Source organism: Schistocerca cancellata, chromosome 5, assembly GCF_023864275.1.
Source record: "Schistocerca cancellata isolate TAMUIC-IGC-003103 chromosome 5, iqSchCanc2.1, whole genome shotgun sequence".
Lineage (NCBI taxonomy): Eukaryota > Metazoa > Arthropoda > Insecta > Orthoptera > Acrididae > Schistocerca > Schistocerca cancellata.
Window position 1 is genome coordinate 390,546,097 of NC_064630.1, and position 24,850 is coordinate 390,570,946.

The 24,850-nt window shown below is 43.3% G+C and overlaps 1 protein-coding gene across 1 annotated transcript in view; it reads right to left on the reverse strand.

Annotated features, from left to right (window-relative positions):
• LOC126188560 (protein nervous wreck) overlaps positions 1 to 24,850 on the reverse strand; it is a 724,305-nt gene that overhangs the window by 109,713 nt on the left and 589,742 nt on the right. Inside the window, exons 9-12 of the mRNA XM_049930159.1 lie at positions 24,583 to 24,705; positions 11,228 to 11,479; positions 1,703 to 1,780; positions 1,405 to 1,456 (exon numbers count right to left, since the gene is read on the reverse strand). Coding sequence (XP_049786116.1) covers positions 1,405 to 1,456; positions 1,703 to 1,780; positions 11,228 to 11,479; positions 24,583 to 24,705 — 505 coding nt within the window. The remainder of the gene's footprint in view (positions 1 to 1,404; positions 1,457 to 1,702; positions 1,781 to 11,227; positions 11,480 to 24,582; positions 24,706 to 24,850) is intronic.

Sequence of the window (24,850 nt, forward strand, 5' to 3'; positions counted from 1 at the left end):
CCATTTTCGGAAAGGGACTGTGTCGTTTGCGAGATAAATAAAGCCGAGTACGGTGGCTGAAGAGCGCAAATCACGTTTACCAGCTCGTCCCGTGTGACGACGGGTCTGTCCCTCGTGATGTCGGATGTCCCGTCCACGTCCACGTCGTTTGCACCCTCGTCCCGTAGGAGGACGGCTTTACCGTCTATCCGTCATCGCTCATCTTTCAGTTCACTGCCTAGTACATTATTTTAACGCAGGGGTGTTGCAAAAAGGACTATGCAACTTTGGCAATTCCTCGAAAGATAATCATTCACCTTAGAGCCCTAGTCTTGACGTAATTATGTAGCAAAATACATCAAATTTTGGCTCAGGTAGTTTGTTAGTACGAATCACAACACAGGTTAAGTATAAAGAACTACATTCAACAGGAGAGACGTTTACGTGTATATCAACAGAGTAGCCTATATAACAACTGAAATTAAACTGACGATCACAATAAAACAGAATAAATACAATTGGACAATCTCTATAAGGAATTACATTCAACAGAAGAGATATACGTGTATTAGAAGAACAACATAGCTTCACGAGAGTCGTATTTATTCTCTTTTGTTGAACTGTGTCAGTTTTGTTTCAGTTGTCGAGTAGGCTACTCTGTTCTTTTAATACACGTAGTCTCCGTCTCTCCTGCTGTATATAGGTTTTTTTATAAATACATATATAAACTTGCCCGTTATGTAGTACTTACAACTATGACAAATTAAGATTCAGCTTTTTTGCTTATATCACCTTCCTCTTATACCTCACACACACACACACAAACACACACACACACACACACACGCCCGCGAGCGCGCGGGCACACACACAAACAATGTTTTCTCAATGCTGAGTCTTAATTTTTTTTGTATGTTCCCTTCATATCTTTAACTGTTTAGCTTAAATATTCTAATTTTATTGCAACTACATTGTGAGCGACGGTATTCATTTTGTTTCTCCACTTCTATGTCCGAGCATAACAGCTTCTTGACAGTCGCGTAACATTAATGTACCCTTTCTGTCGACGGTAGTTAACTGTAGTCTAACGATGGCCTTTTAAGCCGAGAACTGGATAGCTAAATGGATTAACTGTAAAACACAAACATTTTTGTCTTATTCATTTATAAATATTCAGTTGCTCTTCCAAGCAGCAACGGAAGAAGCTATTAACATCTTTACAGATTAACTTGGTAGAGCCAGTCATGTGCAGTTATGAAACACAGCCATCCAAATACACATCTGTTTAGAGGATATAAAAAGTGACTGCATCCCACTATATAGGTACCTCAACAATAGAGTCATAATATTGAGACTGATGTTCGGCAGTTGTTGCAGTTTTATATAAGAACATATTATCGGCTGCTCGATTGAGTGTGGACTTACCTCCCCCTGCTCTCAAGCACTCTATGCGAGCTTCTGCTTTCACCTTGGAAGTCTGAAACAAGAAACACGTGGGAAAACACTCATTCAGCATGCCGTCTCACTTGTGTGAGCTGAAAATAAACCTCTGTATTTAACACTATATCACATTTCTAATGCCAAAGGAATATGATGAGGTCGCAACACACTCAAGGACATAGCAAAATAGTGAACTTCTGTGTTCATTAAAAGAACGAAATTATACACACACACAGTATTCTGCTGATAAGACGGGTAACATACAACACCTAAGCGTACCTACCTCAGACCTTCTAATGCTGTGTTTCAGGTCTTCGATTTTCGTCTCCAGATCTGGTCCGTTTACATCGTTTGGATCAACCTGAAATTAACGAAACACCAAGAGGTTAGCAACCTGAATAGGAAACGTGAAATACTGAGCCTACACTTTGGCAACAGTCTTTCTTGCTCTATAGCAGAAATGGAGCCTTTATTGCTACATAAATGTGATAATTGACTTTTTTGTCACAACGACCTAAAGAATGCGTTTGAGTGTATTTCCACGCTTCTGAGTCCAAAACATGTTCTTCGCACAGCTGCATAGACACAGACACGCAGTTCAACATCATGCTTAGCAGGAGTCTCAAAATAATTGAAAGTGTGTTCTTTTTGTTCTTTTCTGCTGTCCGCTATCAAACGATTGAAGCTGCTTTCGTACTGCCTTGTTTATTCTCACCAGTTCATCCCAAAATACACTTCGGAGAGCTGAAATTTACCTCTGACAAAGAGACATGGCAGAAATGAATTACTTACCACATCGATAATAAGAAATAAAATATGTAAACAATTTTAGGATCTATTCAGTTGATCTTAATGCCACGTAAACGGTGTGATATGTAGATCGCTACTTCTGATGGGCTGCTACAGAAAAAGCAGTGATCAGTTTGATACCGTTATGGTGAAAGTCTTAAGTCAGAGGATGGCGAAGCATCAAAGACGTCCAGGTCAGAAACACTCAGATGCGTATAAAAATGGGTCACACTTTGGGCCTATATCTGTCTGCAACGTTCGTAGAATACCGGGTCTTATCGATTCCGAGCATAGCGCACCGGAGTGGATCAATTAAAACACGGTCTAACCATAGCCAACAACGCACATTTTGCACTAATGCTCTGATAGCCACTGCTGTAGTACGGAACACGAAGACAGGCACACAAGAGACAAGCTATAACTGACTGGAGTATAAAATTCTCATAAATTCAACAGCCGTCGCTGTCATTGTTGGCGTCATTAACGTTCCAGTCATCAATTGGATGACAATGAATGAAGTTGCTCTCGTGTAAACAGTTTGCCTTTGATTCCAACGCATCTTTAAGCTCATCTTCTGTGAGGTCAGCAGCATCAGCATCGCAGACGTCGGGCCTGTCTCACACAGGACACGCAGGCTATGGACCTAGTTGTATGGCGAGCGCTGCTATCATTTAAGATTGTGATGCCATTATAGTGTTTGCAGAAGACCATCTGTTGAATTCCAGCTATTACTTTCACCAGATTCTACTGCTATTTATCTAACGTATCCCGAGCAACATTCTGTGAGATGTGCACACCATACCCTGTATTACAGTTACGTATTTACAAAAGGGTACCCATACCTTTTTACGGTCAGATCGTTTACAACACATTTCGTAGATAGAAGATTTGTAAGTACAACTAAAATCTTTTGCTTCTGCAACCACGACATGCAAACGAACTTTTCCGGTAACGAGTTGCCTTTCAAATTGAACGTGACAATATATCCCACGATATTACAAGGCAACTGAGTTACCGTTAAAGCGCGGAAGCTTTGTAATAAATATGTATGAAAACGCCCCCACGGTTTAGGGGCGGGGAGGAGGGAGGGAGGGGGGTCTTGGTACTTGTTCCTGTTTGAGCTAGGAACATGGGGTAAAAAGGTTTTGGTTAAGCCAGGCCATTTGTATGCCCATTCGAACGTCTGTCTTACTGTAACTGTCTTAGGTGTACTAAGAAACGTTGAACGACGAACCGGAACTGGCGCCCAGGCAAACTGTGCCAATCGATTAATTCCTTTTGCAAAAGATTTTAATTGGGATGAAATTAATGCTCAGCTAATGGCACCATTTGTATAAGCACAGTTCGACTTTTATGTGCAGAAACATTCAGCTTTGTTCGGATTTTACGTGTAAAACAGTCACCCTTAAGTGACTTCAGACTGAAGCGTGACTGATAGTGCTCATATTTGGTTCACCGCTGTATGATCGGACCTTGGTCTGTAAGTTTTAACCATTTGATAAAATCTTGCTTCGTTTGGACTTTACTTGCCAAAAAACACGTTTTTCCGGGAGATTTTTGAAGCGCGGCACTTCGATACTTTAAACTTGTACGAATCGGTTCAAACTTTGCGCGTAGGTAGATAAATGTGTAAAGTCAACTTTCTTTATCCAGTTGTCTTTTGCCCTTTGTTGAGGTACGCTATTTAAAGTCGAACTAACCAAGCAAAATTCTTTCTTGCGCGGAAACGGTTTAAACTAAACCAAATAACTAAAAAAATTGCTTTCTTACGATAAAACTGAATACTCGCTTTCACAAATCTAGCTTGATTCGGATATTAAGTGAAATAAACACGCTTTTTATGCGGTTTCTTACGCTTGCCACCTCTATGTTTCAAACTTGTGCGAGTTATTTCATGTTTTTCAAGAAGTCAGACAAATGCATTTAATTAATGGTCGTCCTGTTGTTTTGTGGAAGCTTTATCCGTTGGCATGATATAAGCAACATGGTTCGGAGGACAACATGCCGATCCCAGGTAAGTCGTCGCCCAAGTCAACAAAAATTTACGTTGGTTGCCAAGCTGTGGCGGTCTAGTGTAAATTATGGTACAGAAAAAGTTGAGAACCAAGATCTAAAACACTCCCGTCATAATACAAAAAGGTGAATATGTCCTGGACAGAGTTAGGGATATAAAAGAAGGGAACTGGCTTTTATTGAAAAGCTGGTTCCTTTCTATCACTAAATCTGCCCAGGACATATTCGACTTTTTTGTGCCATGATAGAAGAATTTTTCTTTCTGGTAACACAGTGTGTCACAAGTTTCTCGTATATAAATAATTCACTTCTAGCCATTAAAACTGCAGCTGAAGAACAGATAGAAAATAACGAAATGTTACTTGTATATAAATATGCAAATACTACGGGGTATACGTGATTAAATTCGTAGGTGATTAGAGTGCCACAGGGTGCGAAATTAAACGCAGATGCTTCATCTGTTGGCAACAAAGGCACTTGAACTGATTTTGGATGACAGATGCGCGTGCGTCACTCCCTGTTGCTTCAAGCGTCTGACAGTTCATCAGTCTTAGAAGCGTGCGTGTGGGGGCGGGCATTTCTCGCGGGAACCCATTTCCAGAGACTCTGTCATGTGGGCAGCCACAGCCGTTGAAATTGGTTGTAAACTGAACTTTTATAGTTGCAAACATCTGTTAAGGGATTATTTATAAACGACTGGTTTCGCTGCGTTAAAGCTGCATCTTCATGTTGTTAGTTGTGTAACATGGAATAGGACAGGGGGGGGGGGGGGGGGGCGGGGGTCTCCATGTGGTACTACCAACAGTTTGAAGATGCTGCTATAACGCAGCGAAATAGGTCGTTAAGACCGATTTATTCAAGTTCGGTTCAACATTACCGGAGGTTTTCAATGGATGAGTGATTTGGAGAATGTGCAGTACGGCAACAATCGGCGTACGGGGTTAGGACAGCACAGGGAGCATGCGTTCTGGCGCTATATTTTTGAAAGATAACTTCACGTACACCTCGAAGACAGGGCTCTGCCACCAGCTTTAACACATCGGAAATGTAACGACTGACTTCCACATTACCGGCTTGGAACCAGCGATGATGATGTTGTGTACTCAACACCACCACGCCAGTTGCTGGGCACGTATATCGACGAAGAGTGTGCTGGAAAAGCTCGTTCTCTTCCCAGTCGCCACGCATGGATCGTCCGTTGGGATGCTGTATACACAACTGGGACTCGGTCTGAAAAGACGTGGGTGTCCAATGTTGTCACTGGGTGCGCCCTTCTTGGTCGCGTGCTGAGAGTCCATGGCGTTCCAGACTCAGTCATTCTGCCGTGTGGGATACTTTCCTTGCTGCAACCAAGCTCTTTTCTTGATTCATGGAACCTGACGTGGCTGTACATTCTGCGCTCCTCAGGAAGGCAATCTCGCGTCCTAGTCGCATGTTCTTGAGTATGGTCGTCCTGGACCCATCCTTTCCATATCGAATGACAGTAATGGAATTCCAGTGAACGTAAGCAGCAACATCGAGTGCCCAATAGACATTTCTCCTTCTTACACGAGATATAACACGTTCTTCCCACAAAGAACCAACACAAAAATGCGATTTCCGAATGAGAAATCCACTGCGCAGTCTTTCCTTATAGATAGGGTTTGGATGGCGCTACTCCTACATACTTCGTGCGGTTTTGCTGAATTTCTGATCATTTGCACGTCCAAACATGCAGTACACATCTTGCCTAATTGACGCTCGTTGGTTGCCTTCTTCATGCTGCTGCAATTTCAGTGGTCAGTAGCGTAGAATTACAACTGCAGTCTTTAATAGAAAGGACTTGGAAGACACAAGCCATACCTGCAGACTGGAAAACCACAATTAAATGCTCACATTTAAGAAGAATGATTCTCTATTGTGAGATAACTACACAGGGCTGCTTTCCTGGAAGTCACTCCCAAAATCCTATTGATGTGCCCATTAAACAGTTTTATCCCGGTATCATATATATAAATTCTCAAGTCAACATTCCTTTTTCTTAACTCATAATTCCTATATAGGGACGAATGAGGTATCGTTATAAAGGTTTATAACCAGCTTCTGGAAATGTACATCGATTTTGCGCTAAAGCTTACTATTTGTGGAAAATTTTGACACAAAAGAGACTTTTAAGTATGACAGGCAAGAAGGCACAATGGATACTCAGCTACATAGCTATATTTTACGAAGCTAACTTATTAATCACGAATAAGCAGTAATTTGTATACAGCACTGTCACTGCGGTATTTCATCATCTCTGCCCATCAGACAAGATGACTTCCCCAAACGAATATAATTTCCGAAACGACAAACATAAGTGCCATTGTCGCCTTGAGTTGTGATTTACCTATTGCTGCCGTGGCGTAACATGCTTACTGTAATTGAAAACGTATGTCGAATTATAGTTACAAGTTATGTAGCCCTATTGACAGTCCCTGATCTCTGCCCGTCATACAAGCAGCGAAAAACATTCCGAATGGAAAACACATTTTTGCACACTGGGAAATGTATAAACAGGATGGATCATAAATTCATGATTATTATTCCACGTCGTTCGGATTATTTTAGAGATGATTTCTCTTCATTCCTACATCTACCCTTACCCCATACATACTTATTCCATACACTGTCATTATTTAAAACTATGAATGTGCGAAAGTTTCACGCGGGTCCTCTGGTCTCAAAAACTAATTGGGAACTACCAATGCGGTTTCAATAGAATTAGATCCTCACTGGATCATTTATTCACTCTAACATAAATAACTGAGAAGGCGTGGGATTTGGTTAATGGTTAATGGGCAAATATACAAGTTACACTTTTAGCAATATTGGGAGCGATGATTATATAAAATACAAGATGTATATGGAAAATGAATTCGAGAAAACACTTAAGTATCAGAATCACAATAAGAAATATGGTAACATGCTCCGGACTGTCTTCAACAGAATGGACATAGGTCAGTAACACGTGGATTCCTCGTGGAGAGGGGATGGGTTGGATCACGTTCCCGACCCTTACCTCACCTGTAAGTCACATATGAAAAATAAATCAGTAGTACTGCAGATGCAAGAATATGACGGCAAACATCTGGTGCCTGTTATAAAGGAAGATCTTGAACTCCCTAAGGATGCGTTTAGAAGGCTGGAACTGACAAAAATAACAAGGCAGTGAAGGATATCGCTGTTTGAGAATGCTCTTCAGTCCACGTAATTTACTCTGGAAGGAACACACATGAAGGGTTTCCTGAATGATTAATTTAGGCCTGAGAAATGATGATGAGGAACCTCAGGCAACAGAAGAAGAAAATGTGCATGCTGAACTGCCACCAGTTGAAGGTGACAGTGAAGATGCTAAGTGTGTGCTACTGCTAAAGACTGAATATCATTCCTCATTCTATGAACGCTAAAATTTATGACTGCAATTATCTGTCACCTTATTTCTGTCATTTCATTGCAAGCCAGCCATTTTTGTTTCTGATTTTGTGAAAAAAAGTCTCCCAAGGAAAAAATCAATTACAAAAATCAGGTATTGCTAACATCCTAATTAGAAAAGTAATTTCATACTGCCACACAACTGATCTGTGCTCATCTGCTTCATCTTTGAGTGACATTTAGCTTGATGATCGTTATATTTACACCGAGAAGGAAATTTTGTTGTATTTTATTCCATAACTCGAGACTTTTTTCATGTCGTTTACGTAATACGCACTTCACCTGGTATATCTCCATTACAATATTATTATTCGTTAAAAGCCATAAGCTATAGACAGAAACAGAACGTTGACACAACGTTCAAATAAAGTACACTACTGGCCATTAAATTTGCTACAGCAAGAAGAAATGCAGATGATAAACGGGTATTCATTGGACAAATATATTATACTAGAACTGACATGTGATTACATTTTCACGCAATTTGGGTGCATAGATCCTGAGAAATCAGTACCCAGAACAACCACCTCTGGCCGTAATAACGGCCTTAATACGCCTGGGCATTGAATCAAACAGAGCTTGGATGGCGTGTACAGGTACAGCTGCACATGCAGCTTCAACACGTAACCACAGTTCATCAAGAGTAGTGACTGGGTATTGCGACGCGCCAGTTGCTCGGCCACCATTGACCAGACGTTTTCAATTGGTGAGAGATCTGGAGAATGTGCTGGCCATGGCAGCAGTCGAACATTTTCTGTATCAAGAAAGGCCCGTACAGGACCTGCAACATGCGGTCATGCATTATCCTGATGAAATGTAGGGTTTCACAGGGATCGAATGAAGGGTAGAGCCACGGGTCGTAACACATCTGAAATGTAACGTCCACTGTTCAAAGTGCCGTCAATGCGAACAAGCGGTGACCGATACGTGTAACCAATGGCACCCCATACCATCACGCCTGGTGATACGCTAGTATGGCGAAGAGGAATACACGCTTCCAATGTGCGTTCACAGCGATGTCGCCAAACACGGACGCGACCATCATGATGCTGTAAACAGAACCTGGATTCATCCGAAAAACTGACATTTTGCCATTCGTGCACCCAGGTTTGTTGATGAGTACACCATCGCAGACGCTACTGTCTGTGATGCAACGTCAAGGATAACCGCTGCCATGGTCTCCGAGCTGATAGTCCATGCTGCTGCAAACGTCGTCGAACAGTTCGTGCAGATGGTTGTTGTCTTGGAAACGTCCCAAACTCAGGGATCGAGACGTGGCTGCACGATCCGTTACAGCCATACGGATAAGATGCCTGTCATCTCGACTGCCAGTGATACGAGGCCGTTGGGACCCGGCAGCTCCTGAGCCCACCGATTCCATATTCTGCGAAGAGTCATTGGATCTCGACCAACGCGAGCAGCAAGGTCGCGATACGATAAACCACAATCGCGATAGGCTACAATCCGACCTTTATCAAAGACGGAAACGTGATGGTACGCATTTCTCCTCCTTACACGAGGCATCACAACAACGTTTCACCAGGCAACGCTGGTCAATTGCTGTTTGTGTATGAGAAATCGGTTGGAAACTTTCCCGATGTCAGCACGTTGTAGGTGTCGCCACCGGCGCCTACCTTGTGTGAATGCTCTGAAAAGCTAATCATTTGCATATGACAGCATCTTCTTCCTGTCGGTTAAATGTCACGTCTGTAGCGCGTCATATTCGTGGTGTAGCAATTTTAACGGCCAGTAGTGTATATGACGTGTACGTTGTACTGGAATTGGCTACGGCACTTTTGAAGGTGAACACAATAGCTAACGATATTTCTTTTTTACATCACATGCCGTGTTCTGGTTTTTGGTAGTTCAAATTGCTGCATCTTGGAAGCGGTTGAGAATTACATCACGTATCTTTGTCTTCACAATGAATAGACCAGTGGCACACAAAGTGTCCTCTGCCACCCATCGCGAAGTGGCTTGCGGAATGTAGATGTAGATAATTAAGAATATGATTTTCCTCGCCTAGTACCCAGTATCTCATGGAAACACGACGTGGCCAATGTGCATCTCCCAATTAATCCCTGTGCTTTTAAGAAATGTAGCACTCAAAAATCCTGATGACCGGACGCCAGAGTAAAGTTATTGCGGGAGAAATGCTTCTCTCCACAAATCGACACAAATTTAGAAAGCGTCGCTGGTGCGAATAATTAGCTTGCGCCAGCTTGCACGTTTCTCGCACTACATTCCGCGAGTCATTAATGAACGGCAATAAGCAGATACCATATTCCTAGATTTCTGAAAGGCATTTCACACAGTCCCACACTGCAGACTGTTGAAAAAAGTCCGAACTCGCGGACTAATTTCTCATATATTTGAGTGGCCTGAGCCGGCCGGTGTGGCCGAGCGGTTCTAGTCACTTCAGTCTGGAACCGCGCGACTGCTACGGTCGCAGGTTCGAATCCTGCCTCGGGCATGGATGTTTGTGATGTCCTTAGGTTAGTTAGGTTTAAGTAGTTCTAAGTTCTGGGGGACTGATGACCTCAGATATTAAGTCCCATAGTGCTCAGAGCCATTTGAACCATTTTTTGTGAGTGGCCTGAAGACTTTTCAAGCAATAGGAGTAGCGATGTTGTCCTGGTTGGCAAGTGATCACCAGAGATGTCATGAGGAGTGCTGCGGGATAGAAATGCTCTTTTTCTTGTACATAAATGATCTGACGGATAGTGAGAGCAGCAGTCTGAAACCGTTTGCTGACGACGCTGTTGTGTACGAAACAGTGTCGTCTTTAAGCGACTATAGAATGACTTTGATGCAATTTGTATTTGCTGTTGTGGGTGGCAGCTTGCTCTAAATGTGAAAAAACGTACGATAAAGCAGATGAGCAGGAAAAACAATCCTGTAATGTTCGAATACGGTATTAGTGGTGTGCTGCTTGACAAAGTCACGGCGATTAAATATCTAAGCATAACTTAGGAAACCGACATTAAGCTCTAGAAGAGCGTAGCGTTCCAAAGGATCGGAAAAGGGCACAGGTCATCCCCGTTTTCACGGAGGGACATCGAACAGATGTGCAGAACTATAGGCCTATATCTCTAACGTCTATCAGTTGTAGAGTTTTGGAACACGTATTAGGTTCGAGTATAATGACATTTCTGGAGAGTAGAAATCTACTCTGTAGCGTTCTCGCTTCCCGTGCACGGGGTCCCGGGTTCGATTCCCGGCGGAGTCAGGAATTTTCTCTACCACGTGATAACTGGGTGTTGTGTGTTCTTCATCATCATTTCATCATCATTGTCGCGCAAAGTCGCCGAAGTGGCGTCAACTAAAAAGAACTTGGAATACGGCGGCCGAACTTCCCCGCAACGCCATACGATCATCATTATTAACATTACCATGTGCCGTATGGTGGCTTGTGGATATGTATACTGATATACTCTTCAGGCGCTGGGAGAGACGAAGTCCCAAACTGTGATCTCGCCTGGCCGAGATGAAGCCAGCTGGAGAGTAGGACGCACTTCCCTCCCACGTTGGGTGCCGCACAGTGCCGACTCACCTTCTGGCCCTGGTCGCGCAGGGCCTGCAGCGCCATGAGGCGCCTCTCGTACTCGGCGACGTTCTGCTTGTCGCGCGCGATGCGCGTGGCCCAGCGCTTCGCCTCCTTGCTGAGCTGCTGCTGCGCCGACGAGTGGTCGGCCGTCACCTTGTCGATGCTGTCGTTCTCGCACGGCTCGAACTCGTACTGGATGTGCTGCTTCAGCACCGGGTAGAACAGGTACAGGCACTGCAGGTTGTACTCGCGCGTCAGCTGCAACAACACCACACGCCCGTCCTCCACAGTCTCTGCAGTGCCGTAGAAATCGCTGTGATGACGAGTTTTACTATATAAACAGTTACTAGTCCCCGCGCGCTCAGGGAATGCTGATTCTGCAACTGTATGTTTAATTAATGAGAAGCTGCTCCACTTCTCATTAATTTATAAAGATCAGTCAACAAGACACATGGAGCCATAGCAATGGATTTACTGAACACACCACAAGAAGATAGCAATTTCATATGAGCGAAGTGAGTTATTATTTAATAGATTTTTATGTAATCAGTAGACTAAGAAACACCGTAAATATTCCCTCATATTATAAATTATAGAGTGCAGCAATCAGTCGTCCTTTTTTAGATTTTATTAAGCAAATCCAGATTTCGGCTAGTGGGTAGCCATTCCGAATGCTAAAAGTACAAGAACTACATAGTCAGGTTATATATATATATATATATATATATATATATATATATATATATATATATATATAAAAATAATAAAAAGTTACAACTAATGGCATAACTTATATGGCTTGTATATTTTCTGCTCTCGATGCATGTAAGTCCCTGTTGTTCGGGCGTCAGTCACATTTCTTTGAATATTACTATGTAAAGAAGGTAAGATAAAAACATTCAAATCAGATCAACTCTAATAGTTGCATATAGCATGTGCATTCTTGTGTCTTATAAATAATTTTTTTTAAAAAAAGGTTTTACCCATCTGACGTTACTTAGGTGATTAAAGCATGAAACAACTGACTCACAGTGAGCGAACCTAGAAATTTCTTATATATATTTCTGTATTTACTGACAAACATGAGATAAGTAGGACAGCAATGTAAGGAATTTTACTTATGTGAGAATGGCTAGCCACTAGCCAAAAACTGGATTTGCGTAGTACAACCTAAAAAAGGACGACTGATTCCTGCACTCTATAATTTGTAAGCCACATAACAGTCGCTGAGTGCACACACTTTCCGAATGGAAGGTAATCTGACTCCTTCATATTAGGTTATCCGTCTTTTTTTCCACAGGATGGTCACTTGCCAACACTATAAACAAAAAATATAATATCTATGAGTACTGTAAAATATTTTTGTATACCCCTTATAGCTTCTCGATGATGATTTGCTTTATTAAAAAACCAGCTGAGAACCTAGCGTTGCCCACGTAGGTATTTATTCCAATCTCCTATTTGTCCACCTTCTCCTTCTTCCTCTCTCTCTCTCCACTTAGTCCTTCCTCTCTTTCTGATTATTCTCATCATCTCCTCTACCCACTGTGGGTGTCCCCCTTCTCCAAACCGCTTTTGTGAGTCTCTTCCTACCCCTCTCTCTATCCATCTGCTCCTCCCTCCTCTCACCATTTGCTCCTTCCTCCTCTGTCCAACTCCTCCTCCACCACTAATTAGATCTCTTACTCTCCCCCCCCCCCCCCACACACACACACACTCCATCTCCTCCTACCACTGTCTGTGCGTCCTCTTCTCCCCCCTCTCTATGTACATTTCCTCTACACAGATACTAGTGGGAGAATGCTGCTGTTGGAGCACAAAGAATCCGAAAATCTTCCTGTTTATTTAAAAGGGGATATCAGATGCCTTATTCTACATGCCTCAACACCTTTAAAAATTTTCCCAAAAATTTTGTCATCCAAACATATTGGCGCTTTTTTATGCTAAGAGAGAAAAAGACAGTGTCAGTCGCAATGAGACACAAAAGTAATGAATACTGGAAGATAGTAGTCACTGATTGTGTTATAGAAAGAGTGAAGAAGACGATGACAGTGTGAGAGAAAGAGAGAGACAGAGTGGCAGTGGAACATAGTTGGCAGCGACACAGCAGTGCTAGGAAAAGAACGAAGGAGACAGTGCCAGAGGGGAGCGGGAAATAAAGAGAAAGTGGAAGAGGGTTAGAGCCAGTGATAATGAGAATATATGACAATGACAACAAGGAAGAGAGAGAAAGTGACAGTGAGAAGAGACAGCACTTGAAAGGAATGAGGTATCGGCAGTAAGAGAGAGCAAGAGGGAGACAGTGACTGTGAGAGGAGAGTCTAGAAGTAGGACTGAACGAAGGAGACTGTGGCTGTGAAGCTTGAGACATGACAGAGAAACACAAAGAAAAGATGACAATGAGTTGGGCTGAATGAGTGAGTGTCAAAGGGCAACTGCGAGCGGATGGGCATGACCTACTTACAGCGATGAACGAGTGGGTGTGAGTGAGTTATGGCTAAGCGAGATTATGGGAGTTTAAGATGAGTTAAAGAAAGCACAAATGTGTTCACGTGCCAAAATTTTTGGAAAAAGTTTTAAAGATGCTGAGTAAGATAGAGTGAGGCAGCTGGTGCCCCACTTTTGAGTCAGAGTCTTTTAAATAAACAGGAACATATTCACATTTTTTTGGATTCCGACAGTATCGTTTTTCTGCGGATGCCGAGTATAACCTATCATAAGCGGATTTATTAGTGTGGGGCACGCTTTCGGCGCTTTCAGCGGACGAAGATCTGAAAAATGAACTATCGAATTTGAATAAACCCTCAGTAGACGCTTGTTTACCGCTAGTCCGTCAGCTTTGAACAAATAATGACGTCGTTCCTGGCGTTGCAGCAACCGGCAACAGCGTCTGGGACTAGTCAGAAGCCATCCGAAGTGGCCGACCGGTTCTAGGCGCTACAGTCTGGAACCGCGCGACCGCTACGGTCACAGGTTCGAATCCTTCCTCGGGTATGGATGTGTGTGATGTCCTTAGGTTTGTTAGGTTTAAGTAGTTCTAAGTTCTAGGGGACTGATGACATCAGAAGTTAAATCCCATAGAGCTCAGAGCCATTTGAACCATTTGAACTAGTCAGAAAGGCTGAATCCAGACACGCTTTCACCACCCCAGTACACATGACGTCCTGGATGCCGCCGTCCGTCCTAGGGGAAGTAACACGACAGTAAGTTCCTAATAAGTCAACCTTTTGTCTTAATTGTTTTCTAACTCACCACCGTGAGAATTTCTATTTTCAAAAGACCGAAAGAAGGGTCACAAGGCCGAGGTGTGTAGTACAACACAAAAGATGAAAGTGAATAGCAGACGATTTATGGGCATCGGCTTTGACAGTGACCATGAATTCTCAGGCTCAGGATCCGACACCTTTCAGGTTAACACAGATTTACAATGGTCCACAACAGCTTCATATCTGGATGTGACGATCGACGGCACCGACATCACTTCCCAGATTGATATGAGTTCCTGTTTAACGATTCTTAATTTGTAAACATACCGAAGGCTAGGTTAACCACAGATCCAGTCGTTCCACGTTAAGCTGAACAGCAACAGTAATGATTGCATAACAATATGTGGCCAATTCTGCACTGTATAAGGATACCACTGTCGCAGCGTGGTCGCTGGCGGTCAAATCGCGAGATGCTAGTAACATTCTGTGCCTCGGTCTGGAAGTGGACGACTTTAGCCGGTCAGATGCGGGCATCTGTACCTCAAAGGCACGTTAAGAGCATCTTACGGAAATTCTCACATATCTTTGATGATAAAACAACTTGTGTCAGGGACAGCGACGCATATATTATGCTGAAGTCTTCAGTAGTACCTAAATGTTGCAGTGCAACAGAAGTACCGTTTGCCTTGAAGGATCATCTTCGACTTCGCTTAGAATTGCAGCGCTTACAGGACGAAGGTGACATCATCCCGCACACCAATAGCGAGTGGTCTACATCTAATGTGCAACTCGATAATCCGGATGGATCTCTATGCATCCGTCACGATTTCAAGTCCACAATCAGTCCACGAATGGTCGTGGATATTCATCCAGTTCCCAAAATGGAAGATATTACGACCAAGTACACTCAATACACTGGTACTCCACGTTTCTGATAGTCTGATAAATGCATGGCATGCCACAACTGTAAGGAATACCATAACACGCGCCTGGGGGCATACTATTTGTAAAAATCGATCTCAAGGAAGCTTACCTCAAGTTATTCTCGGATGAACAGGCAAAACAACTTTTGGTGATCAAATGGCTCTCAGCACTATGGGACTTAACATCTGAGGTCATCAGTCCCCTAGAACTTAGAACTACTTAAACCTAACTAACCTAAGGACATCACACACAGCCATGCCCGAGGCAGGATTCGAACCTGCGACCGTAGCGGTCGCGCGGTTCCAGACTAAAGCGCCTGGAACCGCTCGGCCACAACGGCCGGCTTTTGGTGATCAACCCGCAACAGTTGCATTTATTTAGATGCAACCATTCATTGTTCGGGATCGGCAGCGTACCTGTTATTTTTCTACGGTACACGGCACACTAAACGAGTGGCGTCCTGGAACTGCTATTAGCTGCAAGAAATCATTGTCATGGAGACGGATTCGACGGATCTCTTGCGCAGTCTGGGAGCCCTCTTTCATGTTATTGAAAGCTCAAACTTCAAGGCGAATTTTTTTTTTCCTGGCGCATATCTAGATCATTTCTTCGAGCTTAGCAAGCATCAAACCCACACCAAAAGGTGTAGAAAGTTTTCAAAACTTCCACCTCCCGTAGCTGAAGAAACAGCTGAAGTCTGTGCTTGTCAACTAAATTATTATAGAAAGTTTATTCCTCACACCAGCCATTTCTAAACCATTTCATGATTGTTCAAATAACTTACGCGAAAGCACTGGCGACGTCGTCGACAGCCGCCGAAATTTCGACAGGTGATCACCCTGTCATTTTCAGTATATATTGTAAATGGGTAGATCACGTGACTAATGAGGAGGTATTGAATGAAAGGGGGAGAAGAGGAGTTTGTGGCACAACTTGACTAGAAGAAGGCATCGGTTGGAAGGCGTTGGTAGGACATGTTCTGAGGCATCAAGCGATCACCAATTTAGTATTGGAGGGCAACGTGGAGGGTAAAAATCGTAGAGGGAGACCAAGAGATGAATACACTAAGCAGATTCAGAAGGATGTAGGCTGCAGTACGTACTGGGAGATGAAGCACCTTGCACAGGATAGAGTAGCATGGAGAGTTGCATCAAACCAGTCTCAGGACTGAAGACCACAACAACAACAACATCACTGTAAACACTAGTGCTACCACACAACAGAAGATGATCTATGCCAGAACTTACCGATAGTGAAATATACCACACAACGTGTGAGATAGCATTAAATCTGTTTTTTTCTTTGACGTTAGAGAGAGCAGGATTCTACGCAGAATTTAACCAAAACCCTCCATTCCTAATTACAAGGTTACTTGCTACTTTAGTCTCAACTGCTTCCTTAATAACACTATGCCAGTAGCATGTAGTGCACGGCAGAAACACTGTGTCGTTATATTCCAGAGGATGACCGGTGCCGAGGCAACTTTCTGCAATAGATGATTTGCTCGGCTGTTGTAAGCGTGTGTGACGCATATGCTCACTACACTGGTACTCCACGTTTCTGATAGTCTGATAAATGCATGGCATGCCACAACTGTAAGGAGTACCGTAGATACGCACCTTAAGCAAACTAAGATCGATCTTAACGAAACCTAAAACAACCCTAATCATAGACTGAGAACGGAAAAGACGTTTCACATTATATTTCTGCAAGATACGACCAATCTTGTTGGAGAAGGTCCCTACGTAAGGCCGTAGACCGTAGCGCCAACTCGGTATTAACATCCCTCACCCGGTGGACGGTTGGACACCTTCCATCAGAGTGGATACAGTGAGAAACAGAAGAGCGTTGCACCGGCGACTAATATTAATGCTGCCTCACTCACTGTTTAGTAATTTCGCTATGGATAAGTTCTGGCTTCGGTCATCTACGGTTGTTTGGTGTCACTAGTGTTTACAGTGTGTGTGTGTGTGTGTGTGTGTGTGTGTGTGTGTGTGTGTGTGTGTGTGTGTGTGTGTTATCTTTCCCGAACTGCTCTGCAAACCGAGGTTTTAAATTCACTTGCACTGCGCTTACCTCTGCGGTTTCGCCTTGAAAATGATAGGGTGGTCATTTGTCGAAATATCGACGGTTGTCGACAATGTCACCCGTAAGTTATTTGAACACTGTATAGGCCGGAAGAAACCCTGGCCTCACATTTCATCATTTATTACTCAAAAAGTGTGACTGACACTAGTCACCCGACTCCCAACACTCATTTCACCAACTGAAGTACGCCCTCACTAAGCTTAGTCGCCTACGACCCTAAGAATTTGATCATAATGGTTGCGGATGCATCCGACTGCACGCCGGGAGTAGTAATCATCAACAAATAGCTTTTGCATCCAATATACTATATGCAGCACAATGACCATACAGCCAACTTGAAAAAGAAGCTTCAGCCACTGTGATTGCCTTCAAAACGTACCACGACTACGACTGTGCCAGCGTTATCATCTGTTGACAGACCATAAGTCGTTGCTCTCTCTCTCTCTCTCTCTCTCTCTCTCTCTCTCTCTCTCACGCACACACACACTACAATGCTAGTGCTAGCATACCGCAGAGAATGAAGCAGCGTCTTCAGCGGTGGGCCTTGTTCCTCTCTAACTAAAACTAGGACATTTAGTATAGTACCACCACCCAACATGCGATGGCCGACGTTCTTTACCTCCTACTGACTGAACTGGACGCTTCCTTCCATGCAGCACATGAGGCTCCTTTTCACATGGACGTCTCAGTGAACCTCTCCTTCTTCCCTCCCATATATCTTCCCTGAGCAATGCTAATGATGAAATGACAATAAAGGAAAAATGACAGCTACTGTAGTCCATTTGTGTGTTGTACTATCGACACAGCAGAGAATTGTACGGTAGCAAATCATGCACTGTGAGAAAACCGGAAAAGAAGGGAATCCTACAGTTTAAAATATGGTGTTATAGAAAGCTGTTGAAAGTTAGAGAGACCGATAAGATAAAAAAATGAGGACGTTCTCCGCAGAAGCGATGAATAAACCAACAGTGGATAACGCTGATATGAAGAAGGGACAGAATGGCAGGGCGAGTTACAACATCAGGGAATAGCTTACGTGTTTCTAGAGGGAGATGTAGGGGGTAAAAACTGCAGGTAGAATGTATCTAAGATGTTGACTGCAAGTGCTACTTTGAGATGAAGAGGTTGCCACGAGAGGAGAATTCGTGGTGAGCCATATTAAAAAAAGCCTGGCTAACGAACCATTTACAATAGATAATGAAAGTTTACTTTACAAGTAGTAGTTGTCAGTACTGAGATACATGCTATACTTACACTGCAAGTTCGAGACATAGGAAACCTCTGGGTAGTTTTGCAAATACGTAATCTACTACCAGGATGGGTGAAGAAAAAGAGAGGTCAAGAGAATTTTTTAGCTGGAAGAATGTGCGGTACTTGAGAGTACCGTAGCACCGTGTCTAGGTGTGATACGCTCCGTCCTTCGGAGTCATCTTGCTGGGAATCCCCGCAAGTCACGACCGAGCGACTGTCTGACGGCGATAAGGCCGGATCCGCCCTAATAGGATTAGTCCGTAGCCGTTGCGGAATCTCCTTCGCCCTTCTGCATCGCCGGCATCAATTATTTTTGGCCGCCAGACTCTATGGCGCCGGGGTTCCGAGGATCGCAAGGGGCTCTTAATTTGCACTTCAGTAATCATTTTTAGTGTCAGTCTACCTCGTGCCTCACGAGACCACCATCTCTTCACGAGACGTTTCGCTGCTTCAGATCATATACGAAAATAATTCCAACTTATAGCAGTTCAGTACAAAGACATGCTCGTAACATTTATGTTTGAACGAACATTGACCTGCCACTAGTCACTGCTTTAGCACATCTCATAAATATTATTGAATATTTTGTTGCCTCTCTGTCGTGTTCTGAATAAGCAGTGGGCTAACACTTAAACAAATAAATCAGAATAAATCAACAACGATTACCAGACTTCGAACTTCAGACGCACTTTTAATCTTTTGCTTTTTTCATATTAATTTCAGTTACGGCACACAGTGTTTTTCACACCAGGCAGTAAATTTCGTTTTATGGAAACCATCTTCAAACCTGAGTACAAACAATTTTCATGTCACATAGCGCCAACAGATGTAGGCCTAAACATAACACAAAGTAGTAAGCCAAAAAACTAGTCTACTACGACGTTTCATAGACTCAACATGTCTGTTAGTACAGTGTACGTGGTCCTTACATTTTTATGTAAAAATGATTGATCTTGTTGAGCTTATTACTTGAACTGCACCACATTCAGATACATTGGTTCGCTGTGATCACTGTCGGACTTTGGTGCATTTGTCGCAACTCGTGAATCTTTTTCTTATTTGTCAACTTCAACGACAATGTTCAGTAATTACAAAATTATTATAGCACAATCGACGTTTCAGGAGGTAACACTCCCATCTTCTGGAAAGACTAATGTGAGACTCGTAACTTTTGTATGAGTTTCGTCTGATGATGTGAGTGTGATCTTTCGAAGCGCATCTTTTTTATAACAATGCGATTACATTACTGAATACTACTGTTAAAGCCGACAAATAACATTCAAAGGTTTTATACAATCACGATTTATTATTGATTAAAAATGGATGAAATTAAAACAAAGTATGAATTGTTCTTAGAAAGTGTTGAAATCGCGGGAACGGGGGCAGACAACGAACATTTTTACCCATACAGTCTGCTACTACACTGAAGAGCTAAACAAACTGGTACACCTGCATAAAATCATATAGAGCCCTCGCGAGCACGCATAAGTGCTTCAAACGCGACATGGCGTGGACTAAACTAAAGACTGAAGTAGTGCTGGAGGAAATCAACATCATGAATCCTGCAGGGCTGTCCATAAGAGTATGAGGGGGCTAAGAAGAGTTGCAATTCTCTCACTTTGAACGATTATCTCCAGTCGTCGTTGGTCCCGTTCTCGAATGATCTTTTTACGGCCGCAGCGATGTCGGAGGTTTGATGTTTTACCGGATTCCTGATAGTCACAGTACGCTCGTGAAACGGTCCTACGGGACAAGCAGAATGCTTGTCGCAGAGTTTTTATTTTTTTATTTTACACCTCTGGTTCCGCAGGAGCAAATTGAGGAGTAAATCTCCAAGGTCATGGGACGTCTATATTAATCAACATAAAAGGGCGCCCGCATCTCGTGGTCGTGCGGTAGCGTTCTGGCTTCCACGCCCGGGTTCCCGGGTTCGATTCCCGGCGGGGTCAGGGATTTTCTCTGCCTCGTGATGGCTGGGTGTTGTGTGCTGTCCTTAGGTTAGTTAGGTTTATGTAGTTCTAAGTTCCAGGGGACTGATGACCATAGATGTTAAGTCCCATAGTGCTCAGAGCCATTTGAACCATTTGAACATAAAAGGGCAAGAAACAAAGGAGATCGCCGTATAGTCGACTGATTTTCCGTGTACATTGTACGTTTCCCGTAGTCTCTCGTAAACCCATATTCTTTCAACAACGCTATACTTCTTTTTTTGTTACTCGTACGTGAGAATTCGGTAGAATTTCACGTCTTTCTCAGTGCAGATGGGAAATCAACATGGGGAATCTAGACTCAAGCGCCAGAGAAACTATTATAGGTATGCATATTCAAATACAGAGATATGTAAACGTGTAGAACACGGCACTGCTGTCGGCAACACATATAAAAGACAATAAGTCTCTGGCGCAGTTGTTAGATCGGTTACTGCTGCTAAAATGGCAGGTTATCAAGATTTAAGTGAGTTTGAACGTGGTGTTATAGTCGGCGCACGAGCGATGGGACACAGCATCTCCGAGGTAGCGATGGAGTGGGGATTTTCCCTTAAGACCATTTCACGAGTGTACCGTGAATATCAGGAATCAAATAAAACATCAAATCTTCGACATCGCTGGGGCCGAAAGGGCCCTGCAAGAAAGGGACTAACGACGAGTGAAGAGAATCGTTCAGCGTGACAGAAGCGCAATCCTTTCGCAAACTGCTGCAGATTTCAATGTTGGGACACCAAGAAGTGTCAGTGTGCGAACCATTCAACGAAACGCCATCGATAAGGGCTTTCGGAGCCGAAGACCCACTCGTGTACCCTTGATGACAGCACGACACAAAGCTTTACGCTTAGTCTGGGCCAATCAACACCGACATTCGACTGTTGATGAAAGGAAACATGTTGTCTGGTCAGACAAATTGGGTTTCAAATTGTATCGAACGGATGCACGTGTACAGGTTTGGAGACAACCTCATGAATCCATGGACCCTGCATATCAGCAAGGGATTGTTCTAGCTGGTGGAGGCTCTGTAATAGTGTGGGGCATGTGCAGTTAGGGTGATGTGGGTCCCGTGATACGTCTAGATACGACTCTGACAAGTGACACGTACATAAGCATCCCGTCTGATCACTTGTATCCATTCATATCCATTGCGCATTCCGACTGACTTGGGCAATTTCAGCAGAACAATGCGACACCCCACACGTCCATAACTGCTGCAGAGTAGCTCCAGGAACACGCATCTGAGTTTAAACATTTCCGCTGAACACTAAACTCCCCAGATATGAGCATTATTGAGCATATCTGGGATGCCTTGCAACTGCTATTCAGAAGAGATCTCCACCCCCTCGTACCCTCACGGATTTGTGGACAGCCCTGCAGGTTCATGGTGTCAATTCGCTGCAGCACTAATACAGACACTAGTCGAGTCCATGCCACGTCGTGTTGCAGCACTTCTGTGTGCTCGCGGTCGCCCTACGCTATATTAGGCAAATGTACCAGTTTCTTTAGCTCTTCAGTGTATATTTCAGAAAAATATTAGCCTAAGTACAGACATTTTCTCAATTAGTAGTTGTGCAACAACCTAGTTTTTAACAGCCGGCCGGCCGGTGTGGCCCATCGGTTCTAGGCGCTTCAGTCTGGAACCGCTCGACCGCTACGGTCGCAGATTCGAATCCTGCCTCGGGCATGGATGTGTGTGATGTCCTTAGGTTAGTTAGGTTTAAGTAATTCTAAGTTCTAGGGGACTGATGACCTCAGATGTTAAGTCCCATATTGCTCAGAACCATTTGAACCATTTTTTAACAGCCAAGCACAGGGGGCACACTGAAACATGAATCAATGAAGCACCAGAAAACGTTCCTGTCTACCGCACAAGACTAAAAACTGAGTTGAAATACATTTATCCTATGTCAGATTGTGACTTTTGATGTATTTCTTTTTAGTTGTAAGAAATGAATGAACACATGACACTTGTTCAGAGTGGAGTGAGTATTCGTAAAACAGTCGAAATGAAAGAACTGAAGTATCCATCTCCCTTTCGACGTGTGCATGAAACAGGAACGCATACTCATCAACAGGGGGAAATTATATTTAGGCCACACCACGAAGCCAGGAGTGTGTATTTCTGTACAGCAGAAGAACAAGGTACCAGGTTACATTTTATCAAGTACAAAAACATTTTGTGGCCTCTAAACTGAACAATGCATATGAAAGTCTGACTAATAATCAAATACCTATCATGGAAGGAAAAACACAAGACACTGATGTTATATTCTACAATAATTATTATCAAACAACGGGAAGTCCAATATGGAATAACAATAATATTCGCAGACAGGCACAACAAAAACACTGCACTGCACTTTTAGCTTCTGAAGTAGAAACCACACAAACATTCACACAAACACAACTCACACACACTGGCCAAAAGTTAAAAGTATAGCAATATTCTCGTTCTGACTGTCTACGACTCAACGTTTCCTATATATGGCGAGCAGTGATTTTTACTTTTCACAATGTTTATTATGTTACAAATGGGTTTTCGGCTTACGTCGTCGTCAGTTGAAAACAAATGCGTGTGTGTGTGAAATATTGTGGGATCAAAGATTTTAAACTATTGCATCTACAGATAATGCCAGTTGTTTTCCAAAGATAACAAATGTTAATATTTGATTTAGGACTCAAACCAGTGGATTTATTTCAGTATAAATGTCTTACATCGGATTTTTAATTAAATAATTCCTCTATTTGACAGGCTGACGTGTTACTTACGTAAGACTATAGTCACAAGAACGGAAAACTAACGAGTGACGTTTCAGCTCAGAAATTTAAAGATTATGTTTTTCATTGCGTTCAAACACGGAAGTCGTCTATAAAGGATGTCATAAACATTTTGGTTCAAACTGAAACAGATGACAGTGGACCCACAATCGATTATATTGATCGAGGGAACCAATTGTTGAAAATGCATATTTATTGTGTTATGGACATACACAGCGTACACCAGATATCAACATAGCTGATGGTAATTATGTAAAGCGACGGCCGCCAGTTGCAGTGCATGTACATATTGCAATGTCGTATGTAGTTCTGCAGCACTCTCGCACAGATCTCTGTTGACTGTTGTATACTGGTCCAGGCAGTGGGTGATAAAGAGTACATACCCCTGACCACTGTACACCGTTTGACCGATCCACCTTTTTGATGTTCCTGCGATATGTGACACCACTGTTCTTGGAGACTGTAGCCTTTTCTGTGCGCGAAAGAATGTGGTTTCAATGCGACGGTGCACCAGCCCACTTCGATGTTAATGTCCATGAACACCTGAGCAACACGTACCCTCCTCGTTGGATTGGAAGGGGAGGTCCTGTCCCATGGCCAACAATACCACCGGATCTCACCACCTCTGAATTTTTTCTTCTGGGGTCATGCCAAGACGTTGGTGTATGGAACCCCTGTAGAAACGGATGAAGACCTATTCACTAGGGTCTGTCTCCTGTTGCAACAGACATCTGGATCTTTGCGGTAGTGCGGAAGAACTTCATGCGCCGTTGCCATGAATGCATTGAGACTGATAAAGTATTTTTATTACTACCATATGTTGCGCAGGAGATTGAAGCAACAATCGGAATTCTCATGGAAACGTAAATGATACGTATCAATGTTACTGTGAACAATTACTATGAGCTTCGTTGATGTTATGCAGTGTATGCTGTGTCTGTCTGTAAAACAAAAAATATGCATTTCCGACCATCTGTTCCCTATCTTGACATAATCGATTGTGAACCTATTTCAGTTTAACCCACAAGGTTTGAGACATCCTTTATGTAGAGAGAAATGGCGACCCACGGAGACTCTCTGCTAGAGGTATGATGTAGCATTAGTCTACCAGACTGAGGTACGGACCCACCTGTTGCGCTTGGTCCCGGATGCGGGTGAAGGAAGTCTGCGTGGCGGTGCAGGTCAGCAGCTCCGTGCGGCCAATCAGCGACAAGTAGTCGGCCACCTTCTCGAAGACGCGGTTCTCCATCGACTGTAACACAAGAAAGCAGTCATAAATTACTGCTATCTGTCCCTCCACTGCCGGCCGGAGTGGCTGAGCGGTTCTAGGCGCTACAGTGTGGAACCGCACGACCACTACGGTCGCAGGTTCGAATCCTGCCTCGGGCATGGATGTG